The sequence below is a fragment of the Pleurodeles waltl genome, chromosome 12 (assembly GCF_031143425.1).
Source record: "Pleurodeles waltl isolate 20211129_DDA chromosome 12, aPleWal1.hap1.20221129, whole genome shotgun sequence".
Lineage (NCBI taxonomy): Eukaryota > Metazoa > Chordata > Amphibia > Caudata > Salamandridae > Pleurodeles > Pleurodeles waltl.
Window position 1 is genome coordinate 21,682,103 of NC_090451.1, and position 26,475 is coordinate 21,708,577.

The window sequence follows — 26,475 nt, forward strand, 5'->3', positions numbered from 1 at the left end:
CACACCAACACCACCACGATACTACAGCACCACTACCAAAACACACCAACACCCCCACGATACTACAGCAACACTACTAAAACCTACCACCACCACAACACTACAGCACCACAACCAAAACACACCAACACCACCAGACTACAGCACCACAACTGAAACACACCATCACCATGATACTACAGCATCACAGCCAAAACACACCAGCACCGCCACGATACTACAGCACCACCACAGTAAACACAACAAAACCACAACGATACTACAGCACCACAACCAAAACACACCAACACCATCACAATGCTACAGCACCACTACCAAAACCTACCACCACCACACTACAGCACCACAACCAAAACACACCAACACCACCAGACTACAGCACCACAACTGAAACACACCATCACCATGATACTACAGCACCACTACCAAAACACACCAACACAATACTACAGCACCACTACCAAAACACACCAATACCACCACGATACTACAGCACCACTCCCAAAACACACCAATACCACCACGATACTACAGTACCACTCCCAAAACACACCAATACCACCACGATACTACAGTACCACTCCCAAAACACACCAATACCACCACGATACTACAGTACCACTCCCAAAACACACCAACAGCACCACAATACTACAGCACCACTACCAAAACACACCAGCACCACCACAATACTACAGCACCACTACCAAACCACACCAACACCACCACGATACTCTAGCACCACTACCAAAACACACCAACAGCACCACAATACTACAGCACCACTACCAAAACACACCAGCACCACCACAATACTACAGCACCACTACCAAACCACACCAACACCACCACGATACTACAGCACCACTACCAAAACACACCAATACCACCACGATACTACAGCACCACAACAAAACACACCAACACCACCACAATACTACAGCACCACTTCCAAAACACACCAACACCAGCACGATACTACAGCACCACTACCAAAACACACCAACACCACCACTATACTACAGCACCACTACCAAAACACACCAAAACGACCACGATACTACAGCACTACTACCAAAACACACCAATACCACCACAATACTACAGTACCACTCCCAAAACACACCAATACCACCACGATACTACAGCACCACTACCAAACCACACCAACAGCACCACAATACTACAGCACCACTACCAAAACACACCAGCACCACCACAATACTACAGCACCACTACCAAACCACACCAACACCACCACGATACTACAGCACCACTACCAAAACACACCAATACCACCACGATACTACAGCACCACAACAAAACACACCAACACCACCACAATACTACAGCACCACTTCCAAAACACACCAACAACAGCACGATACTACAGCACCACTACCAAAACACACCAACACCACCACTATACTACAGCACCACTACCAAAACACACCAATACCACCACGATACTACAGCACTACTACCAAAACACACCAATACCACCACAATACTACAGTACCACTCCCAAAACACACCAATACCACCACGATACTACAGCACCACTACCAAACCACACCAACAGCACCACAATACTACAGCACCACTACCAAAACACACCAGCACCACCACAATACTACAGCACCACTACCAAACCACACCAACACCACCACGATACTACAGCACCACTACCAAAACACACCAATACCACCACGATACTACAGCACCACAACAAAACACACCAACACCACCACAATACTACAGCACCACTACCAAAACACACCAATACCACCATGATACTACAGCACCACTTCCAAAACACACCAACACCAGCACGATACTACAGCTCCCCACCAAAACACACCAACACCACCACTATACTACAGCACCACTACCAAAACACACCAATACCACCATCAATACTACAGCACTACTACCAAAACACACCAATACCACCACGATACTACAGCACCACTACCAAAACACACCAACACCACCACAATACTACAGCACCACTACCAAAACACACCAACACCACCATGATACTACAGCACCACTACCAAACCACAGAAATACCACTACGATACTACTGCACCACTACCAAAAACCCACCAATACCACCACAATACTACAGCACCACTACCAAAACACACCAATACCACCACAATACTACAGCACTACTACCAAAACACACCAACACCACCACGATACTACAGCACCACTACCAAAACACACCAACACCACCACGATACTACAGCACCACTTCCAAAAAACACCAACACTACCACGATAGTACAGCACCACTTCCAAAACACACCAATACCACCACGATACTACATCACCACTTCCAAAACACACGAACACGATACTACAGCACCACTACCAAAACCTACAAACACCACCACAGTAAACACACCAACACCACCATGATACCACAGCACCACCACCAAAACACACCAACACCACCAGACTACAGCACCACAACTGAAACACACTATCACCATGCTAGTACAGCACCACAGTCAAAACACACCACCACGATACTACAGCAGCACTACCAAAACCTACAAACACCACCACAGTAAACACACCAACACCACCATGATACCACAGCACCACAACCAAAACACACCAACACCACCAGACTACAGCACCACAACTGAAACACACTATCAACTTGATAGTACAGCACCACTACCAAAACACACCAGCACCGCCACGATACTACAGCACAACAATTGAAACACACCATCACCATGATACTACAGCACCACTACTAAAACACCAACAAATCACATAATACCAATACCACAGCTATCTGATTTTTTTTTTTTTAAAGGGACACAGGAATTATGTGAGCGCCACAGTGTTTCCATATAATGATTGGTTTGCCACATTTGCCACACAATCCTTCATCTGATGCAAATTCTGCACATTTTAACAAAGAAATCTCTAGCACAACCTGGTGAAAGGTTACATGTTGCTGCAAAGTGAAAGTCCTTTCACGGTGGTGAATGGGTCACCTTTCTGTTGCTTATGTCTGTGTTGAGTGCCTTGTTGATACTAACGAGGTGAACACCTCGCCCATAGAGCGTTGACATGTATAAACAATGACAACATGTAAAGTAACACGATCAGAAAAAGTGGCACATTATGCAGCATAATTTGCTGATTACTGAGGCATAATTTAATCAACCTTGCTGCATAACGTGGCCTGCCACTGCCACCAATACTTGTGGCCCTGTTTATAGGTGAAAGGCCAACAAAACGGTTATTAACTAGTTCCTGCTTTTAGCCACACCTCTGGCCCCACCCCCAGTCACTGGCCCCACCCAGCGCCCTCCAACCACAGAGAGCTCTTAGAGGAGTTGCTTCCTTGCTTCGTTTTCAGGTCGAAGCCTAGCACACAGCACAGCTGTCTGGTTGCAAAGACATATTGGGGACAAGCTTCCCTAGGAATGCATTACACACACTGCTTACCACTGGCTGCGTGTTTTGTAACTCACATTTGCTTGCTTTGTATTTGCTGGCTTTAATTGTTTTAGGTTGTCCAGGATGTGTTTGTTCCTCATTTGGAGCATAGCTTGTTTACCATTGCTCTTCCGCGAATCCTCGCTTTCTGTAAACACTTTTTTCATTTTTCATGATAATCCGTGGAAGACTTTTCCTGCCTCTTATCTTTCTGCTGGCCTGATTCTCCTTATCTCGCCCACCAGTTTGTCAATCTTGCAGGCCTGTGAGGAGCAATGTTCTGTCTCCCAGCTTGTTTATTTCAGTCAGTGCCGCTAGCGCTGGAAGTGGGGGAGAGGGAGAGCCGAAGCACCCCAAACTAATCAGAAGCAAATGAGCAATAAACAGGCCTTCCTTCTTTAAAATGTGTTTTTATCTGCCTCATTTGCTGTGACTTCAATGACGGACGTCAAGTGTCCGGCTCGGTCTTCCAGGAGCTTGGTGTTTACTTTTCTTTCTGCGACTGCAAAGTGAGAGGATTTATGTGGCGATCCTGCTGGGAAACGCTGCAGGATATTTTCTTCTATCATTCAACATAATTTAAATGTCAGTAAATTAACTGTGCAAATATTTCAGAATATATTAGAATTACCGCTAATGAAGCACGTTTTTTGTAATTCTAAAGTGTGGTGGAAGTAAATATTTTAATATGGCCAAACAAAATCAGTGCACTAGGTGATACCCTTTCCACATGTTATTGTGAGTGCGTTGTTCACTTTTAGCAGTAAAACTGCGCCTGTGCACACGGACTGGTCATTTTAATTGAAAATGTGTTTCTGTAATGGCAGTGTGCTACCACACCATGAATACTCCACACTACGCCACGCTGCACCACTCCACAACACTCTACTTGATGCCATGCCACTCTACGACACTTTAGTACATGCCACTGTGTGTCAATCCACTCTACAGTACTCCACTCCTTGCCATTCTGCGCCCTCCACGCTATGCCACTCCAGTCCACCCCACTGTACGCCACTCTATGCCACTCCAGTCCACTCTATGCCACTTCACTCTATGATGCTTCATTTTACAACTCTCCACTGTACAACACGCCACGCCACTTTACTCCACCCTATGCCACTCCACTTTACAATGCTACGCCATTCTATGCCACTCTACTCCACTCTATGCCACTTTTCTCTGCTTCTTTGTATGCCACTCATCTGTGCCACTCTAAACCCCTTCATTCTGCAACACTCTACGACACTTTACTTCCACTCTGTGCTACTCCACTCTATGCCACTTTTCTCTGCTTCTTTGTATGCTACTCATCTGTGCCACTCTAAAACCCTTAATTCTGCAACACTCTACTCTACGATACTTTACTTCCACTGTGTGCCACTCCACGCCACTCTATGCCACTTTTCTCTGCTTCTTTGTATGCCACTCATCTGTGCCACTCTAAAACCCTTAATTCTGCAACACTCTACGACACTTTACTTCCACTCTGTGCCACTCCACGCCACTCTAGGCCACTTTTCTCTGCTTCTTTGTATGCCACTCATCTGTGCCACTCTAAAACCCTTCATTCTGCAACACTCTACGACACTTTACTTCCACTCTGTGCCACTCCACGCCACTCTATGCCACTTTTTTCTGCTTCTTTGTATGCCACTCATCTGTACGACTTTCTACTCCACTCTATGCCACTCTACATCCCTCCGTTCTATAACACTCCACTCTATGTCACTTTATTCCATGCCACTCTATGACAATTTACTCCAATCCATGCCATCCTACTCTATGACACTCCACGTCACTCTACTCCACTCTACGCCACTTCTCTCTGCACGCCAGTCATCTCTATGACTTTTTACTCCACTGTATGCCCCTTTACATCCCTCCATTCTACAATACTCTACAACACTTTACTTCCACTCTGTGTCACTCTAATTCACTCTGTCATTTTACTCCATGTCACTCTACGACAATTTACTCCACTCTCTGCCATTCTACAACACTCCACGCCACTCTAGGCCACTTATCTCAACGACTTTCTACTCCACTCTACATCCCTCCATTCTACAACACTCTAGGACACTTTACTTCCACTCTGTGCCACTCCACGCCACTCTAGGCCACTTTCCTCCATGCCGCTCTACGGCAGTAGCAGTTGTCGCGTCTGCAGGGATGTGTTTACTCACGTGACCCTTCAGCGAGACATTCTCACTTGTTGCCCCGGTTGAGGCTGCGATGTGGGCGTTAAAGAGTTTAGGGGGTACGTGCGAGAAAGGGGGCGAGATTACCGGGGCTAAGGCGGCAAAACATTCAGAGGGCTGAGAAAAAGGAAAGAAAAACATTTCTACCTTGGACACAAGGCATGTTTTCGGGCTGTCGCCCCAACAAGAATCTGGCTACCCCCTAATCTTAAGAGATGCCAGAAATGCATGATGGCTTGTTCCAGAACCCTTTCCACGCCGAGCCGTGAGCGAGTCATGTATTGTTTGAAGTCGCGGAACTTGGAACCCAGAGCTTCAGGTCTCCAAGTATTTATACCTTGGTATTGTTGGTCTGCGGTTTGTGTAGAGGGGAATGTTCCTGGTGATATTATAACTGGATATTTAAGTGTACCCACTTAAGGGAACCAGGTGTGTTTTCAGTCTCATTACTTTTCCAAGAAAGTGTCAGCATTTTCCAAGAGCTGAGGGGAAGTGGTTTGACCACCAACACGCAGGCCTATCAGGAGCAAAATATCCCTTTTACAGAATGAGGCTAACGCACTCATTCCAACTTCATCCATAACTTTCTCACAAGATGGCCGTCTTACTGAGGGCCTGAGCTCAGTAAACCTGAAGGAGTCCATCAGTCCCAGAATCCCATGCTCCTCAAGGAAGCCATCTTGTGGGGACACATATCACACCTTCACAAGATGGCCGCCTTGTTGAGGGCTGTAGCCCATTAAACATTAAGACCTGTCCCACAATCCCATGCTCCTCAAGGGAGCCATCTTGGGGGGACACATATCACACCTTCACAAGATGGCCGCCTTGTTGAGGGCTTGAGCTCAATCAACATGAAGATCTGTCCCAGAATCCCATGCTCCTCAAGGAAGCCATCTTGTGGGGACACATATCACACCTTCACAACATGACCGCCTTGTTGAGGGCTTGAGCTCAATTAACATGAAGACCTGTCCCAGAATCCCATGCTCCTCAAGGGAGCCATCTTATGGGGACACATATCACACAATCACAAGATGGCCGCCTTGTTGAGGGCTGTAGCCCATTAAACATTAATACCTGTCCCACAATCCCATGCTCCTCAAGGGAGCCATCTTGTGGGGACACATATCACACCTTCACAAGATGGCCGCCTTGTTGAGGGCTGTAGCCCATTAAACATTAAGACCTGTCCCACAATCCCATGCTCCTCAAGGGAGCCATCTTGTGGGGACACATATCACACCTTCACAAGATGGCCGCCTTGTTGAGGGCTTGAGCTCAATTAACATGAAGACCTGTCCCAGAATCCCATGCTCCTCAAGGGAGCCATCTTATGGGACACATATCACACCATCACAAGATGGCCGCCTTGTTGAGGGCTGTAGCCCATTAAACATTAATACCTGTCCCACAATCCCATGCTCCTCAAGGGAGCCATCTTGTGGGGACACATATCACACCTTCACAAGATGGCCGCCTTGTTGAGGGCTGTAGCCCATTAAACATTAAGACCTGTCCCACAATCCCATGCTCCTCAAGGGAGCCATCTTGTGGGGACACATATCACACCTTCACAAGATGGCCGCCTTGTTGAGGGCTTGAGCTCAATTAACATGAAGACCTGTCCCAGAATCCCATGCTCCTCAAGGGAGCCATCTTATGGGACACATATCACACCATCACAAGATGGCCGCCTTGTTGAGGGCTGTAGCCCATTAAACATTAATACCTGTCCCACAATCCCATGCTCCTCAAGGGAGCCATCTTATGGGGACACTTATCACACCTTCACAAGATGGCCGCCTTGTTAAGGGCTGAAGGCCTGACGATCATGAGGTGTCCCTTCTCTGCAAGAGATGGAAGGTACCAAACTGCTGGAGGCACTGTAAAACCCCTCCTTACCCAGAGGCTGTGACCCCTGGATTACACGTGTGAAGGGGGCACCGGCACAGTGCCAGGACAGTAGTGCCAGTTTTACCTTTCTGGCGGCAGGATCTCCTAAAATGCATGTTTTGTTTCATCATTACTGATAGTCACGGCTCTCAGTCACTCCTGCCTTAGGGTGTTGTAGCAATAATTTCTACGCACTCTGAATTAATATTTAATTTTACCTCTTTACAACTCCACGTCGCCAATGGCGTTTTTAAATGAAGGAAGAGAGATCTATCTCGGCTCGTTGCCAACACTGCCACATTTCAATCAATTCCCTGGAAGGGGCAGGGTGTCTGGGGTACCATATGGACAGGGCCACTGGAATTATGTGGCAAAGGAGCACCAAATTATGCAGCAGGCTTTACTAAACTATGCGGCATAATGCAGCTCTTGTTTATGGTATTACTTCATCATTTTCTAATTTGTATACTGTGTAATACTGTCTGGCCAAAGATTTCCCCTCATTAGTACCAATGTAACAACTAAATGTAGAAATAGGCAACTGAAAGATGACCAGTTCGCCTTTGAAAGGGCCTCCCGCGCGGACACAGGTCACCATGTTTTCATTAACTTTTGGGATAGAAACACCTTTTTGTTAAAATCTGAAGAATGTGCAGCAGATGATGGATTATGTGGTGAATGCGGCAAACACAGAACTATGCACCAAAGTTGTAGTATTGCATAATTCCTTTGGCCTGGATATAGGGGGAGCAGTGTAGCTTACAAAACGTAAACACCCAGAGTGGCGTCATTTGGACGTGTTGTATCTATATATGTACATGTGACTTACAGAGCGCAACGCTAGCTACCTCGGGGGGAGGGGAGGTGTGGTATACACCACGGAGGTGGAGGGGTGTGAAGTCAAGCCTCATTGGGTGGCTGAGTAGCAGGGCTCTGCATAGGATGAGAGCAGAGGGAGAGAGCTGTGAATGGACACTCTCTAGGTGGAATCAAGTCAGTGCTTAATTTGTAAACTAATATTGCCGGGGCTATAGAAGGTAATCTCCAAATAACAGCAGAGAGACAAAAACTTGGGAAATGCCAAATCTCAAATAACAGGTATGGATTAGCCATGCCGTAAAGGGCTAATTTACCCTTTAAACTCCAGTCCTAGCATTGTGTGTCAAGTACTTTGTGTTTCCAAGCCTTTGTATGTTGAGAGTTTTGTGTTAGAATGTGTGTAGTGAAGACATGTTATGGCTGGACACCTCTGCCAGTCCACGTGGCTTCATTAAGGCCATCAACAGGTGCAGTGGGCACCTCTACCTGTGCTGTGACGTCATTGGTAAAGCTATGAACCAACAAAGAGACACCTTGAGACAGCAGGCCATGTGCTGGCACACAACACTCACCCCGAGAGGTAGCGGCCGGAGGACTCGCCCCACTTGTGCTTGTCGTAGCAGTTGACCATGTTCTGGATGAGGGCCAGGTCCGGCCGGACGTCCACCGCTGCGGAAATGGCTCTGGTGATCAGGCCGATGGCATCCTGGATGAACTGCTCCATGGAAGGCCTGTTGACCTCTCCATAGGCCAGGAGCCCCAAGGGCAGGCCTTCGGTCTGTAGCTCCTCAACATTGAGGGGTGACCCGATCAACCAGTGAAACTCCTGCACGGTCAAGCCGCAGTCCTTGGCCGTCCTGAAGACCAACCCCGAGCGCTGCGCATCGCAACCAAACAAGAGAAGCGGGCTGGTCAGCTCCCCTATGCCGCTGAAGTGCTCCTGGAGGTGGCGGACGATGCCGGGCTCGTCGAGCAGGTGGAGGCTGAGGACGGCCCTCAAGGATAGACCTGTGTTCCTGGTCAAGAACCCCAGTAATCCAGAGGTGTCCCAGATGTGGCAGGTGACCAGGGTCAGCTCGTTCCATCCATTGGTCTGGAGAACGTTGACCAGCACATCCATCAAGGCATCGGTTGAGCTCCTCGTGTCCATGCGCAGGTGGAAAGGGTTCTGCGGAGACATGAACGGGCACTCAACGTAAGTACAAGCGAAGGGAGAACACAGATCTCTCGAGCAGGAAGAACACTACCTGACATCCTAGAGCGACAAGTTAGCACATGGGACATTTATACTGTAAGGAACCAACACTGTGTCCCTTCCGTTACCGAGCGATGGCCAATGTCCACTATCTGCACGAGGCCATCGCTGTCTCCAAGGCTATCAATACTTCGGCTGCGTTATCAAACCACGCTCAATAAGTCATCAAACATCTCATGAAGCTTCTCATGATGGCTATCCCGTCCGCCGTATTACGATCCCATTATCTTCCATGGCATTTAGATGTCGGCGGACTGGATATCGGCACCGTTGTGACAGAATAACCCGTCCGCTGAGTTCTAAATCAGGGCCCTGGTCTTGAAGCGTCTAGTGGCCTCTACCTGGACAATAGCACCACCTTCCCCAAGCCACGAACGGAAAGACCTCACTCTGAACCCTGAGGACACCCTCACCTGGTCACCCTAGGCTGGACCTCAGCCTTCTGAACAGTCAGCACAAGCCCTGCAGACTGGCTCCAGACAGGACAAGCATCTCCTCGGACCTGGAATGTCTGCGCCGCTCAGTGCCAGATCCCCGTTCCGGCCTAGGGGTGCTGAAGCAATCCACCAGTGCCCGGCTACCGACACTACAAGGCCTGGTCCGTACACCGAGCCACGATAGCTCCTGGCTTTAGAAAGCCGGAGCAGTGGAACCCCACTGGAGGGAGCACCCTCCATCTCCGCAGTGGAACCCGAGGGGGCACCCTCCTTCTCCACAGTGGAACCCGAGGGGGCACCCTCCATCTCCGCAGTGGAACCCCACTGGAGGGGGCACCCTCCATCTCCGCAGTGGAACCCCACTGGAGGGGGCACCCTCCATCTCCGCAGTGGAACCCCACTGGAGGGGGCACCCTCCATCTCCGCAGTGGAACCCCACTGGAGGGGGCACCCTCCATCTCCACAGTGGAACCCCACTGGAGGGGGCACCCTCCATCTCCCTACTTATGGTCCCTGACATTTAGACGGTTCACAACATAGGAAGGTGCTGCTGGTAACACCGCAGTGCGAGTGACAAATACTGACGCAACACCCCACAGACAGCGCACAGACAGCACATAGGCAGCGCGCAGGCAGCGCATAGAGCAGCCCCCACCACCGGGACATCTCTTCACTCACACGTCCAGGATTTCATCGAGTCCGGCACTGCATGAAATGGATAGGACGGAAAAGGCGACGTTTCGACCCCTCGTACTGACTTCAAGAGGGTCTTCCTCAGGACAGAGCAAACAAGAAGGAACCTGACCCTGGAATTCTGCAATGGCAGGTGGCATCAAAGGAACCAGTCAGCATGGGCTCGGTTGTATTTCCAAACCCTAGCAGGCTCACACAAGGTGTCGGGGACTGAGTCCAGCGCCGCGCGGTCACCAGGGCCACCTTCTCACGCCGTGTAAGTGTCACGCATCTGGGATAGGTGGACAATATCAAGGAGTATTCCTTTCTTCTGCTTGCGTCACAAGTGCTGGGTTAAGACGGCTGGGCTGGTATTATACAGGGTGTAGGTCCCTGCTGACCCTTCACCTGCACTTAGGTTTAATGTCTGCACGGGGGGGGGGTTCTTGTCAGTCATAGAGGTGCCTCGGAGTACCCCTTACACCGCACTGAAGCACATGGGGGCCCTATAAGGGAGTCAGCGGTACCCTAGGTCCCGGCTTCTCGACGCTACCAAGCACCACAGCCGGCCACCTTCTTGCACTAGTCATACTGGTGAACAGACTCGTGCCCCCCGGGAAGAGACCACGGGAGCCTGAGTGCCAATGTCCAGGGCAGCCTGCCCATGCCAAGCCCTGCGCTTGGCACAGTCCTGGCGGAATTTTATGGGTTTGTTTATTATCTGCATTGAATAATTGGGTTACAGACGTAAACTTGACAAGATAATGCAGAGTATTAATCACAATACATTTATCCGTGAACCAAACATGTCCGATCTCATTTTCACACGTAATTAAGTAATGAACTATAAAGAAAAACCCCAGGAGCTTCAAGACTTAAAAAGCAACCGGGGTAGAAACAGAAAGTGTGGCCCCCCCACCCCAGCCTATCCCAAGGGCCGAGGAACCGTGACTGAGAATGTCAGTGCCACAGAAAGGTGGTCTGGAGCAGCGTGGGAGGGGCCAGGTGCAGGTGAGTAAAGGGCAAAGGTCCCCTGTGCCCTGGGGTCTTCGTGGGCCACCAGCCCCCGAACCTCCAACCCCCTCCCCAGGTCTGGCCGCCTCAGGTCCCGACTCCAGACAGCAACCAACAACCTCATCCACTCACTAGTTCTCAAAGGCTCAGCCTGCTGGTGATCCTGCGTCACCCAGACCATGATATTACAAGACTATAGCGCTGGGGGGTCCACTGAAGAGAATGAGGCACTCGGGGCCTGTAAGGGCGCCTAGAAGCCCTCCAGCTGTCCACCCCTGCACCTCCACGCACCATCTCCCCAGTGGCCAGGGATGCCGCATCATGTCTCAACTACTGCAATCACCTTTCACTGGACAAACCCTTGGATAAACTCCAGCGGGCCAGCACTGGACATCTAACCCCACCCGGTGGCTGCGACCACATCTCCGTCCTCGCCCTGACCACATCTCCGTCATCCCCCTGACCACATCACCGTCATCGCCCTGACCACATCACCGTCATCCCCCTGACCACATCACCGTCATCCCCCTGACCACATCTCCGTCATCCCCCTGACCACATCACCGTCATCCCCCTGACCACATCACCGTCATCCCCCTGACCACATCACCGTCATCCCCCTGACCACATCACCGTCATCCCCCTGAGCACATCACCGTCATCCCCCTGAGCACATCACCGTCATCCCCCTGACCACATCACCGTCATCCCCCTGACCACATCACCGTCATCCCCCTGACCACATCACCGTCATCCCCCTGACCACATCACCGTCATCCCCCTGACCACATCTCCGTCATCCCCCTGACCACATCACCGTCATCCCCCTGACCACATCACCGTCATCGCCTTGACCACATCACCGTCCTCGCCCTGACCACATCTCCGTCATCGCCCTGACCACATCTCCGTCATCCCCCTGACCACATCTCCGTCATCCCCCTGACCACATCACCGTCATCGCCCTGACCACATCACCGTCATCCCCCTGACCACATGACCGTCATCCCCCTGACCACATCTCCGTCATCCCCCTGACCACATCACCGTCATCCCCCTGACCACATCACCGTCATCCCCCTGACCACATCACCGTCATCCCCCTGACCACATCACGTCATCCCCCTGACCACATCTCCGTCCTCGCCCTGACCACATCTCCGTCATCCCCCTGACCACATCTCCGTCATCCCCCTGACCACATCACCGTCATCCCCCTGAGCACATCACCGTCATCCCCCTGACCACAGCACCCACAGAGAACCACAGCACTCATAGCCGACAGCAACAGCACTCGGAGCCACTGGCTGCCACAGCACCAACAGCACTCAGAGCCAGTGGCAGCCACAGCACCAACACACAGCCACAGCACTCATAGCCACTGGTAGCCACAGCACTAACAGGAAGCCACAGCACTCATACCCACTGGTAGCCACAGCACCCACGGGCACCCACAGCACTCATAGCCACTAGAAGCCAAAGCACCCACGGGCAACAACAGCACTCAGGCACTGGCTGCCACAGCACACACCAGCACCCTCAGCACTCATAGCCACTGGCTTCCACACCACCCACCGACAGCAACACCACTCATAGCCGGCAGCAACAGCACTCATAGCCACTGGCTGCCCCAGCACCCACCGCTACCCACAGCACTCATGGCCACTGGCTACCACAGCACACACGGGCAGCAACAACACTCATATCCACTGACTGCCACAGCACCCACAGCACTCATAACCACTGGCTGCCACAGCACCAACAGGCACCCACAGCACTCATAGCCACTGGCTGCCACAGCACCCACGCACGGGCATCCACAGCACTCAGAGCCACTGGAAGCCACAGCACCCTGGGACAGCAACAGCACTCATAGCCACTGGCGCCCACAGCACCTACAGGCACCCTCAGCACTCATAGCCACTGGCTTCCACAGCACCCATCGGCAGCAACACCACTCATAGCCGGCAGTAACAGCACTCATAGCCACTGGCTTCCACAGCACCCATCGGCAGCACCACCACTCATAGCCGGCAGTAACAGCACTCATAGCCACTGGCTATCACAGCACCCACTGGTAGCCACAGCACTAACAGGAAGCCACAGCACTCAGAGCCACTGGTTGCCACATCACCAAAAGGAAGACACAGCACTCATAGCCACAGCACCCACCGGTAACCACAGCACCCAGAGCCACTGGCAGCCACAGCACTACCAGGAAGCCACAGCACCCATAGCCACTGGAAGCCATAGCACCCACAGCACTCAGCCACTGGAAGCCGCAGCACCCACGGGCAACAGCACTCAGCCATTGGCAGCCACAGCACCCACCGGCAACCACAGCACCCACCGGCACCCTCAGCACTCATAGCCACTGGCTTCCACAGCACCCACCGGCAGCAACACCACTCATAGCCGGCAGCAACAGCACTCATAGCCACTGGCTGCCACAGCACCCACCGGCAGCAACACCACTCATAGCCACTGGTTGCCACAGCACCCACTGTCACCCACAGCACTCATAGCCACTGGCTGCCACAGCACCCACGGGCAGCAACAGCACTCATAGTCACTGGCTGCCACAGCAACTACCGGCAGTCACAGCAGCCACAGCACTCATAGCCACTAGTAGCCACAACACCCACCAGCAACCACAGCACTCATAGCCACTGGTAGCCACAGCACCCACCGGCAACCACCGCACTCAGCCACTGGCTGCCACAGCACCAACAGGAAGCCACAGCACTCATAGCCACAGGAAGACACAGCACTCATAGCCACTGGCAGCCACAGCACCAACAAGCACCCACTCCACTCATAGCCACTGGCTGCCACAGCACCCACTGGCAGCAACAGCACTCAGAGCCACTGGCAGTCACAGCAACCGCAGCAGCTGCAGCCCTCACAGCACTCAGAGCCACTGGCAGCCACAGCACCAGCAGGCAACCACAACACCCATAGCGACTGGCAGCTACAGCACTCATAGCCACTAGTAGCCACAGCACTCACAACAGGTGCAGAACTCACAGAGTCATGGCCACCGCCAGCCACAGTACTCACAGCAGCTGCAGCACCCAGAGACACTGGCAGCCACAGCACCAACAGGCAACCACAGAACTCATAGCCACTGGCTGCCACAGCACCAACAGGAAGCCTCAGCCACTGGCTGCCACAGCACCCACAGCCACAACACGTGTCGGTCAGGATCCAGAAGGCGCCCAGGACACTCTCTCTGGGGTACACAATGTTCCCTCTCCTCGCCCCAGCCCTGCATCCATCGGAGGTGACCTGACACTTGTGAATGGAGTGTAGCGGCGCTTCTAGGCCCCCGGCGTGGGCGCTATACAGCAGAACTACCAACCTACAATGCCTGGCCTAAGAAACTCAACACCCACTGTCGACATGAACGGACTTGACCCTGAACCCCGAAGTGAGCGCGAAGCAAGTCACAAGCAGCGCTTTTGAGTCCACGTGTGATCTTGGACGCGTCTTCCCCTGGCAGGCTGCGAGTGGAGGACACAAGGGGTCTTTACCCAAGGGCGAGCTCTGGGAGCCCGAAAAGGGCCGAGGGTGTAAAACACTGCAGCCAGACAGGCACTATCACACCAGCGCGTCACTGCTCACTGTAACCAGGCGCTGTGGCTTCCAGGCACTCTGCAGTGCCCACGGGGCCCTCCTGACAGGGGCCAATGCTTCCTGGAAGTGAAAGCAGAGGACCTTGCTCTAGACTAGCGCCTCGACTGGTCTCCCCACCTACAAGACGCCAGTCTCCAGACAAGATGGCGCCCAGGCCTGGGTGCACGAGAAGGGCAGACCACTACTCACCAGGCATGACACATACATGACACAGCAGACACAGGAGTACACGGATGGAAAGCGCGTGTCCGCTGCCGCACGTGTGTCCTGCTCATGCATGTGTTGTGTCAGCAGCAGGTATGAGGGTCCCTGCGGTCACTCACCACCACAGACCACCCTCCCCCCCACTGCAGGTCACACTCTTGCACCCAGTGCTCACGGGGTCGCCAGCACCGTGGCAGTGTGATGTGGTCTGACTGGGGGTCTTACCATGTAAGCACGTGACCCAGAAGTGGGCCTCAGGCTCTCACTAGTCACCCGTAGCTCAGTCCTGGTAACGCGCAGAGAGGCCACTTAGAGCAACTAGTAACGCATTCATAACAACCACGTGGACAGAAATAAATGACACAACTCGAAGATTCATATCTTAATTTAGACACGAAAACAAACTTTTTGTCTTACAAACAACCGGAGTCATGAATGTTTTATAGTCTTCAAAACTAGAGTAATTTTAATGATCCAAAGATTCCCTTGGAAGTCAAAGGGTTAAACCGGAGTGTGCACTCGGTCACTTGTGGGGTGCGCTCCGGGGAACCCACTTGGGGTTAAGGTCCTGCGGGTCCCTAGACTCAACAGTCAGTTCCTAGTTACCTCAGCCAGGGAGTCTGGGTCAGGGGCGCTCTGGGGGTCCTTGGTGCCGACGGGATCCGCGGATGCTGACAAAAGCCCACTTCGGGGTGACTCCCACTCTACCCTTGGGTAGTAGAGACCTTCAGGGGGCAGTACCTGGATTCACCAGCTGGAACGTGGCCACCACATCTAGTGGCTCCGGTGCGGGCGGACGTGGTCTTGTAGCTGTCAATCACAGGAAATGGTCGCCCCAAAGATGCTTTGCAGCTCCTCTCAAAGAGACCTCCGAGATGCAGATTCTCAGGCGTGGGGTTGTTGCCACATCGGCCACTATGCTGGGAGCCGCTCTGGAGTCGGTGATGTCCAAGAAGCCGTCGCTTACCGGGCTGGCAACAGACATGGCTAGTCCACGGTTACTTTGTCGGCTAGAGGACGTCCGGAAGGGGGTAGCGGCTCTAAATTTGGTAAGAGTCCCACTACCATTCCCGGGGTGCAGGTCACCACCTTTCTGTGAGCTCACTCATGAGGGGCCCGACTGGTTGCCCTTCTGCAGACGCAGGGAGACGTTTCTTCTGCAGGTTGCAGGTGACTGGTACCAACGGTCAGGGGAGTCTGCTCTAGGTTTCTGGTGTCCACTGGAGACCCTCTTGCAGGGAGCAACAAGCTGTCACCGTGGGCACAGACGATCACACACTTGCAGTATGTGTCTCCTCAGGGCGCTTATGTGTCCTCTTTGCGCTGCGGAAGAGCCCGATGTCCTGTTGTCAGTCGCCTCTTCTTTCTGCCTCTCCTTGATTTCGAAGTCAGACCCGAGGTTCTGGTGTCAGGGGGGCCCCTTCTGTCCTGGCTTAAGGGGCGTTCAGGGTGTGGGCACATGGGCCAATGGGCTACTGGTCCCTGTGGCTAGCCCATCGCTCAAGGCACGACTTCTTGTGGGAAGTACGTCACTTTTTTACCCAGAACCCCCTATTCAGAAGGTTTCCCAACGGGCAGAACCCTTCTTCGGCTGCACAGACCCCTAGCCCACCCTAAAGATGTGGCTAGACTTTGGGGGGTGTACGCGTCCTGAGTAGCTAATTTTCCCACCTGCCATCTTGGTCGGGCGGAAGGGCTTTGTCCTCAGAGTGGGGGACCTGAGATTACACATCAAGGGCAGTGGAAGCCTTTAGGGTCACTGCGAGGATTACTGTAAACAGCAGCCTTCCTGGGAGGGCGGGCGTATGACCTCGGACCTGCCCACCTCCTTTGTCTCCACCCTGGGGGAAGTGGTGGCAGGAACAGCAGGAGGGCAGAGTCGTGTCTTGGTGGCAAATGACTCAGGAGAGCCCGCCAAGGCAGGGGAAAGCTGGTATCTTGGTGGGCGTCCTCTCAGGATGCCACCAGAGTACATGCTCAGTAACCCTGGGCACAAGAATCGCAGTGTTTGATACCAAAGACGGGGAATTGGTTGGGCATCTGGGGACTGCCCGGGTGCCAGCCCATGCTATCCTATGGAGCGCCAGTCACTTGCGGTACATTACGTTTTAAATGCTACCACAGGGTCATCCGTGCTTGTGCACATATGTCCACACTCATAGCAGAGTGCACCCTGCGTCCTGGGCTATCGGAGGCCTACCGCAGGGGTGTCTGACCCGTGCCATGGGCAGTGGGCAGAGTCCAACCGGGCAGGCCAGCTGCTCGTGCAGACGGACATGGCAGCTCTGCATGTTTACTTTTACTCGGGTCGAGCATCGCGGCACAGTCCGTGCTGAAGCCCTGGCACCCCTTTACCATCTCTACTCTGGGTACCACCGGTACAATTTACCAGGGTCGTACAGGGGTGGCAAAGTCCTTGCCAATTGGGTTTACCAAACCAAAGTACCATTAAGGGGACTGAGCACTGGCGCCTGGTTAGCAGGACAAGTGCACAGTCACAGACCAGCATCTAGCAGGGCACATGGGGGCGAAAAGTGGGAAGAGGCGCGTCCAGTACAGTGCTGCAGCGCCTGGACAGGGATATGAAGCGCTATAGACAAGCAACTACAATACAGTGCGGCGCTTTAGCACAGCATCCTGTGGTATAAACAAAACCGGCCTGGCGCGCACAACACCGTCCGCTAGTGTGCCTCGCTGCCTCCTCGGGGGTAGGAAGCGCTATATGAAAGCAGCTACAGTACAGCGCGGCGCTTTAGCACAGCATCCTGTGGTATAAATACAGGTCTAACGTGCCTCGCTGCTTCCTCGGGGGTAGGAAGCGCTATATGAAAGCAGCTACAGTACAGCGCGGCGCTTTAGCACAGCATCCTGTGGTATAAATACAGGTCTAACGTGCCTCGCTGCCTCCTCGGGATTGGAAGCGCTATATGAAAGCAGCTACAGTACAGCGCGGCGCTTTACCACAGCATCCTGTGGTATAAATACAGGTCTAACGTGCCTCGCTGCTTCCTCGGGGGTAGGAAGCGCTATATGAAAGCAGCTACAGTACAGCGCGGCGCTTTAGCACAGCATCCTGTGGTATAAATACAGGTCTAACGTGCCTCGCTGCCTCCTCGGGGGTAGGAAGCGCTATATGAAAGCAGCTACAGTACAGTGCGGCGCTTTAGCACAGCATCCTGTGGTATAAACAAAACCGGCCTGGCGCGCACAACACCGTCCGCTAGTGTGCCTCGCTGCCTCCTCGGGGTTGGAAGCGCTATATGAAAGCAGCTACAGTACAGCGCGGCGCTTTAGCACAGCATCCTGTGGTATAAATACAGGTCTAACGTGCCTCGCTGCCTCCTCGGGGTTGGAAGCGCTATATGAAAGCAGCTACAGTACAGTGCGGCGCTTTAGCACAGCATCCTGTGGTATAAATACAGGTCTAACGTGCCTCGCTGCTTCCTCGGGGGTAGGAAGCGCTATATGAAAGCAGCTACAGTACAGCGCGGCGCTTTAGCACAGCATCCTGTGGTATAAATACAGGGAGTGCAGAATTATTAGGCAAATGAGTATTTTGACCACATCATCCTCTTTATGCATGTTGTCTTACTCCAAGCTGTATAGGCTCGAAAGCCTACTACCAATTAAGCATATTAGGTGATGTGCATCTCTGTAATGAGAAGGGGTGTGGTCTAATGACATCAACACCCTATATCAGGTGTGCATAATTATTAGGCAACTTCCTTTCCTTTGGCAAAATGGGTCAAAAGAATGACTTGACAGGCTCAGAAAAGTCAAAAATAGTGAGATATCATGCAGAGGGATGCAGCACTCTTAAAATTGCAAAGCTTCTGAAGCGTGATCATCGAACAATCAAGCGTTTCATTCAAAATAGTCAACAGGGTCGCAAGAAGCGTGTGGAAAAACCAAGGCGCAAAATAACTGCCCATGAACTGAGAAAAGTCAAGCGTGCAGCTGCCACGATGCCACTTGCCACCAGTTTGGCCATATTTCAGAGCTGCAACATCACTGGAGTGCCCAAAAGCACAAGGTGTGCAATACTCAGAGACATGGCCAAGGTAAGAAAGGCTGAAAGACGACCACCACTGAACAAGACACACAAGCTGAAACGTCAAGACTGGGCCAAGAAATATCTCAAGACTGATTTTTCTAAGGTTTTATGGACTGATGAAATGAGAGTGAGTCTTGATGGGCCAGATGGATGGGCCCGTGGCTGGATTGGTAAAGGGCAGAGAGCTCCAGTCCGACTCAGACGCCAGCAAGGTGGAGGTGGAGTACTGGTTTGGGCTGGTATCATCAAAGATGAGCTTGTGGGGCCTTTTCGGGTTGAGGATGGAGTCAAGCTCAACTCCCAGTCCTACTGCCAGTTCCTGGAAGACACCTTCTTCAAGCAGTGGTACAGGAAGAAGTCTGCATCCTTCAAGAAAAACATGATTTTCATGCAGGACAATGCTCCATCACACGCGTCCAAGTACTCCACAGCGTGGCTGGCAAGAAAGGGTATAAAAGAAGGAAATCTAATGACATGGCCTCCTTGTTCACCTGATCTGAACCCCATTGAGAACCTGTGGTCCATCATCAAATGTGAGATTTACAAGGAGGGAAAACAGTACACCTCTCTGAACAGTGTCTGGGAGGCTGTGGTTGCTGCTGCACGCATTGTTGATGGTGAACAGATGGCAGGCTTTTGAGTGTCCTTGCAAAGAAAGGTGGCTATATTGGTCACTGATTTGTTTTTGTTTTGTTTTTGAATGTCAGAAATGTATATTTGTGAATGTTGAGATGTTATATTGGTTTCACTGGTAATAATAAATAATTGAAATGGGTATATATTTTTTTTTGTTAAGTTGCCTAATAATTATGCACAGTAATAGTCACCTGCACACACAGATATCCCCCTAACATAGCTAAAACTAAAAACAAACTAAAAACTACTTCCAAAAATATTCAGCTTTGATATTAATGAGTTTTTTGGGTTCATTGAGAACATGGTTGTTGTTCAATAATAAAATTAATCCTCAAAAATACAACTTGCCTAATAATTCTGCACTCCCTGTACAGGTCTAACGTGCCTCGCTGCTTCCTCGGGGGTAGGAAGCGCTATATGAAAGCAGCTACAGTACAGCGCGGCGCTTTAGCACAGCATCCTGTGGTATAAATACAGGTCTAACGTGCCTCGCTGCCTCCTCGGGGGTAGGAGGCGCTATATGAAAGCAGCTACAGTACAGGGCAGCGCTTCGCCTTTGCAGTCGGATGTACACTGTAGCACACACTATAGGCCTGGCGTTGCATACTGATGCCGCCCCCCGGGCCTAGCTCTCCTTAGAAGTCTGCTGTGGGCACACACCGCATGACACGTGTTATCTGATGCAGCCCGGAGCCCCCCAGAAGCCGCCGCTCCTCAGACCTTCACATCTGCAGCTCCCCGGGGAGCCCAGGGCCCTCCATTCTTCCCAGCACAGACTCGGAATTTCATTTAAGAAATAATGGGGCGTTTTGGAAAGGATGCTCTGTCGATGGCGGGGAGGGAGGGGGGCTTTACTGTGATCATAGGGAGGTGGGGGCGCAGGGAGATGCAAGGGCAGTGCCCTGGGGTGAGTGTGCGATCCTTCATCCATGGAAAAGTGTTCAATCCTTCATCCATTAAAAAGTGTTCAATCCTTCATCCATTGAAAAGTGTTCAATCCATCATCCATGGACAAGTGTTCAATCCTTCATCCATGGACAAGTGTTCAATCCTTCATCCATTAAAAAGTGTTCAATCCTTCATCCATGGACAAGTGTTCAATCCTTCATCCATGAACAAGTGTTCAATCCTTCATCCATGGACAAGTGTACAATCCTTCATCCATGGACAAGTGTTCAATCCTTCATCCATGGACAAGTGTTCAATCCTTCATCCATGGACAAGTGTTCAATCCTTCATCCATGGACAAGTGTTCAATCCTTCATCCATGGACAAGTGTACAATCCTTCATCCATGAACAAGTGTTCAATCCTTCATCCATGGACAAGTGTTCAATCCTTCATCCATGGACAAGTGTTCAATCCTTCATCCATGGAAAAGTGTTCAATCCATCATCCATGGACAAGTGTTCAATCCTTCATCCATTGAAAAGTGTTCAATCCTTCATCCATGAACAAGTGTTCAATCCTTCATCCATGAACAAGTGTTCAATCCTTCATACATGAACAAGTGTTCAATCCTTCATCCATGAACAAGTGTTCAATCCTTCATCCATGGAAAAATGTTCAATCCATCATCCATGGACAAGTGTTCAATCCTTCATCCATGGACAAGTGTACAATCCTTCATCCATGGACAAGTGTTCAATCCTTCATCCATGGACAAGTGTACAATCCTTCATCCATGGACAAGTGTACAATCCTTCATCCATGGACAAGTGTACAATCCTTCATCCATGAACAAGTGTTCAATCCTTCATCCATGAACAAGTGTACAATCCTTCATCCATGAACAAGTGTTCAATCCTTCATCCATGAACAAGTGTTCAATCCTTCATCCATGAACAAGTGTTCAATCCTTCATCCATGGAAAAATGTTCAATCCTTCATCCATGGACAATTGTTCAATCCTTCATCCATGAACAAGTGTACAATCCTTCATCCATGAACAAGTGTACAATCCTTCATCCATGAACAAGTGTTCAATCCTTCATCCATGAACAAGTGTTCAATCCATCATCCATGGAAAAATGTTCAATCCATCATCCATGGACAAGTGTTCAATCCATCATCCATGGACAAGTGTTCAATCCTTCATCCATGGACAAGTGTTCAATCCTTCATCCATGGACAAGTGTTCAATCCATCATCCATGGACAAGTGTTCAATCCATCATCCATGGACAAGTGTTCAATCCATCATCCATGGACAAGTGTTCAATCCTTCATCCATGGACAAGTGTTCAATCCTTCATCCATGGACAAGTGTTCAATCCATCATCCATGGACAAGTGTTCAATCCATCATCCATGGACAAGTGTTCAATCCTTCATCCATGGACAAGTGTTCAATCCTTCATCCATTGAAAAGTGTTCAATCCTTCATCCATGGACAAGTGTTCAATCCATCATCCATGGACAAGTGTTCAATCCATCATCCATGGACAAGTGTTCAATCCATCATCCATGGACAAGTGTTCAATCCATCATCCATGGACAAGTGTTCAATCCTTCATCCATGGACAAGTGTTCAATCCTTTATCCATGAACAAGTGTTCAATCCTTCATCCATGAACAAGTGTTCAATCCTTCATCCATGGAAAAATGTTCAATCCATCATCCATGGACAAGTGTTCAATCCTTCATCCATTGAAAAGTGTTCAATCCTTCATCCATGGACAAGTGTTCAATCCATCATCCATGGACAAGTGTTCAATCCATCATCCATGAACAAGTGTTCAATACTTCATCCATGAACAAGTGTTCAATCCTTCATCTATGAACAAGTGTTCAATCCTTCATCCATGAACAAGTGTTCAATCCTTCATCCATGAACAAGTGTTCAATCCTTCATCCATGGACAAGTACTCTTTCCTTCATCCATGGACTAGTATTTTATCCTGCATCCATGGACGAGTACTCTATCCTTCATCCGTGGATGAGTCTTCAATCCTCCATCCATGGACGAGTATTCTATCCTCCATCCATGCACGAGTATTCTATCCTTTATCCATAGCTGAGTATTCTATCCTTCATCCATGGACAAGTATTCTATCCTTCATCCATGGACGAGTATTCTATCCTTCATCCATGGACGAGTATTCTATCCTTCATCCATGGACGAGTGTTCAATCCTTCATTCAGGGACGAGTATTGAATCCTTCATTCATGGATGGGTATCCAATCCTTCATCCATAGACAAGTATTTTATCCTTCATCCATGGACAAGTGTTCAATCCTTCATCCATGGACAAGTATACAATCCTTCATCCATGGATGAGTGTTCAATCCTTTATCCTTGGAATAGTATTCTAACCTTCATCCATGGATGATTATTCTATCCTTTATCCATGCAAGAGTGTTTAATCCTTCCTCCATGAACGAGTGTTCAATCCTGCATCCATGGACGAGTATTCTTTCCTTCATCCATGGACGAGTATTCTACCCTTCATCCATAGCTGAGTATTCTATCCTCCATCTATGGACAAGTATTCTACCCTTCATACATAGCTGAGTATTCTATCCTTCATCCATGGACAAGTGTTCAGTCCTTCATCCATAGACAAGTACACAATCCTTCATCCATGGACGAGTATTCTTTCCTTCATGCATTGATGAGTATTCTATCCTTCATCCATGGACGAGTGTTCAAACCTTCATTCATGGACGAGTATACAATCCTTCATCCATGGACAATTATTCTATCCTTTATCCACGCGAGAGTGTTCAATCCTGCATCCATGGACGAGTGTTGAATCCTGCATCCATGGACGAGTGTTGAATCCTGCATCCATGGACGAGTATTCTATCCTTCATTCATGGACAAGTACTCCATCCTTCATCCATAGAGTATTCTATCCTTCATCCATGGACAAGTGTTCAGTCCTTCATCCATGGACGAATATTCTATCCTTCATCCATAGACGAGTACTCCAACCTTCATCCATAGACAAGTATTCAATCCTTTATCCATGGACTAGTATTCCAACCTTCATCCATAGATAAGTGTTCAATCCTTCACCCATGGACTAGTATTCCAACCTTCATCCATAGACAAGTATTCAATCCTTTATCCATAGACAAGTATTCAATCCTTCATCCACGGATGAGTGTTCACTCCTTCCTCCATGGATGCATATTCTAACCTTCCATCATGGACGACTAGTCAATCCTTCATCCATGGACGAGTATTCTATCCTTCATCCATGGGTGAGTATTCAATCCTTCATACATGAACCAGTGCTCAATCCTTTCTCATAGGGTGAGTTTTCAACACTTCATTCATGGACGAGTATTCAACCCTTCATGCATAGACAAGTATTCAACCCTTCATGTATGGACAAGTATTCAATCCTTCATGCATAGACATGTATTCAATCCTTCATGCATAGACATGTATTCAATCCTTCATCCATAGACAAGTATTCAATCCTTCATCCATAGACAAGTATTCAATCCTTCATCCATTAATGAGTAGTCAATCCTTCATCCAGAGACAAGTATTCAATCCTTCATCCATGAGTATTCAATCCTTCATTCATGGATGAGTAATAAATCCTTCATCCATGAACAAACATTTAGTCCTTCATCAATGGACGAGTATTCTATCCTCCATCCATGGACGAGTGTTCATACTTTCATCCTTGGACTGGAATTCTAAACTTCATCCGAGGACGAGTATTCAATCCTTCATCCATGGACAATTATTCTACTCTTTATCCACGGACGAGTGTTCAATCCATCCATGGACACAAATTCTATCTTTTATCCATGGACGAGTGTTCAGTCCTTCACCCATGGATTATTCAATCCTTCATCCATGAACAAGTATTTTATCCTTCATCCGTGGACAAGTATTCAATCCTTCATCCATGGATGATTATTCAATCCTTTAACCATGGATGAGTATTTTATCCTTCATCCATGGACAACTGTTAAATCCTTCACCCATGAACGATTATTTTATTCTTCATCCGTTGACAAGTGTTCAATCCTTCATCCATGGATGAGTATTCCATCCTTTATCCATGGACGTGTATTCAAACCTTCGTCAATGGATGAGTATTCTATCTTTCAACCATGAATGAGTATTCAATCCTTACTTGTGGAGTGAGTATTCAACCCTTCAACCATGGACAAGTATTCAATCCTTTATCCATTAAGGAGTATTCAATCTTTCATTCATGGACGAGTATACAATCCTTAATGCATGGACAAGTATTCTATCCTTCATCCATGGATGAGTGTTCAATCCTTTATCCTTGGACTAGTATTCTAACCTTCAACCATTGATGAGTATTCAATCCTTCACCCATGGACAATTATTCTATCCTTTATCCATGCAAGAGTGTTTAATCCTTCCTCCATGGACGAGTATTCTTTCCATAATCCATGCACAAGTATTCAATCCTTCATTCATGGACAGGTATACAATATTTAATCCATGGACATGTACTCCATCCTTCATCCATGGATGAGTATTTTACCCTGCATCCATAGACGAGTATTCTATCCTTCATCCATGGACAAGTATTCAATCCTTCATCCATGGACGAGTATACAATCCTTCATCCAGGGACGAGTGTTCAATCCTTCATCCATTAATGTGTGTTCAATCCTTCATCCATTAACAAGTATTTTACCCTGCATCCATAGACGAGTATTCTATCCTTCATCCATGGACAAGTATTCAATCCTTCATCCATGGACGAGTATACAATCCTTCATCCAGGGACGAGTGTTCAATCCTTCATCCATTAACGCGTGTTCAATCCTTCATCCATTAACAAGTATTTTATCCTTCATCCATGGACGAGTATTCTATCCTTCATCCATGGACGAGTGTTCAGTCCTTCATCCACGGACGAGTATTCTATCCTTCATCCATAGACGAGTACACAATCTTTCATCCATAGACAAGTGTTCAATCCTTCATCCATGGACTAGTATTCCAACCTTCATCCATAGACAAGTATTCAATCCTTTATCCATGGGCAATTATTCAATCCTTCATCCACGGATGAGTGTTCACTCCTTCCTCAATGGATGCATAATCTAACCTTCCATCATGGACAACTAGTCAACCTTTCATCCATGGACGAGTATTCTATCTTTCATCCATGGGTGAGTATTTAATCCTACATACATGAACGAGTGCTCAACCCTTTCTCTTAGGGTGAGTTTTCA

General features: G+C 49.5%; 1 protein-coding gene across 1 annotated transcript in view; it reads right to left on the reverse strand.

Annotated features, from left to right (window-relative positions):
* GRIN3B (glutamate ionotropic receptor NMDA type subunit 3B) overlaps nt 1-26,475 on the reverse strand; it is a 270,250-nt gene that overhangs the window by 171,300 nt on the left and 72,475 nt on the right. The window contains exon 2 of the mRNA XM_069217846.1: nt 8,957-9,552. Coding sequence (XP_069073947.1) covers nt 8,957-9,552 — 596 coding nt within the window. The remainder of the gene's footprint in view (nt 1-8,956; nt 9,553-26,475) is intronic.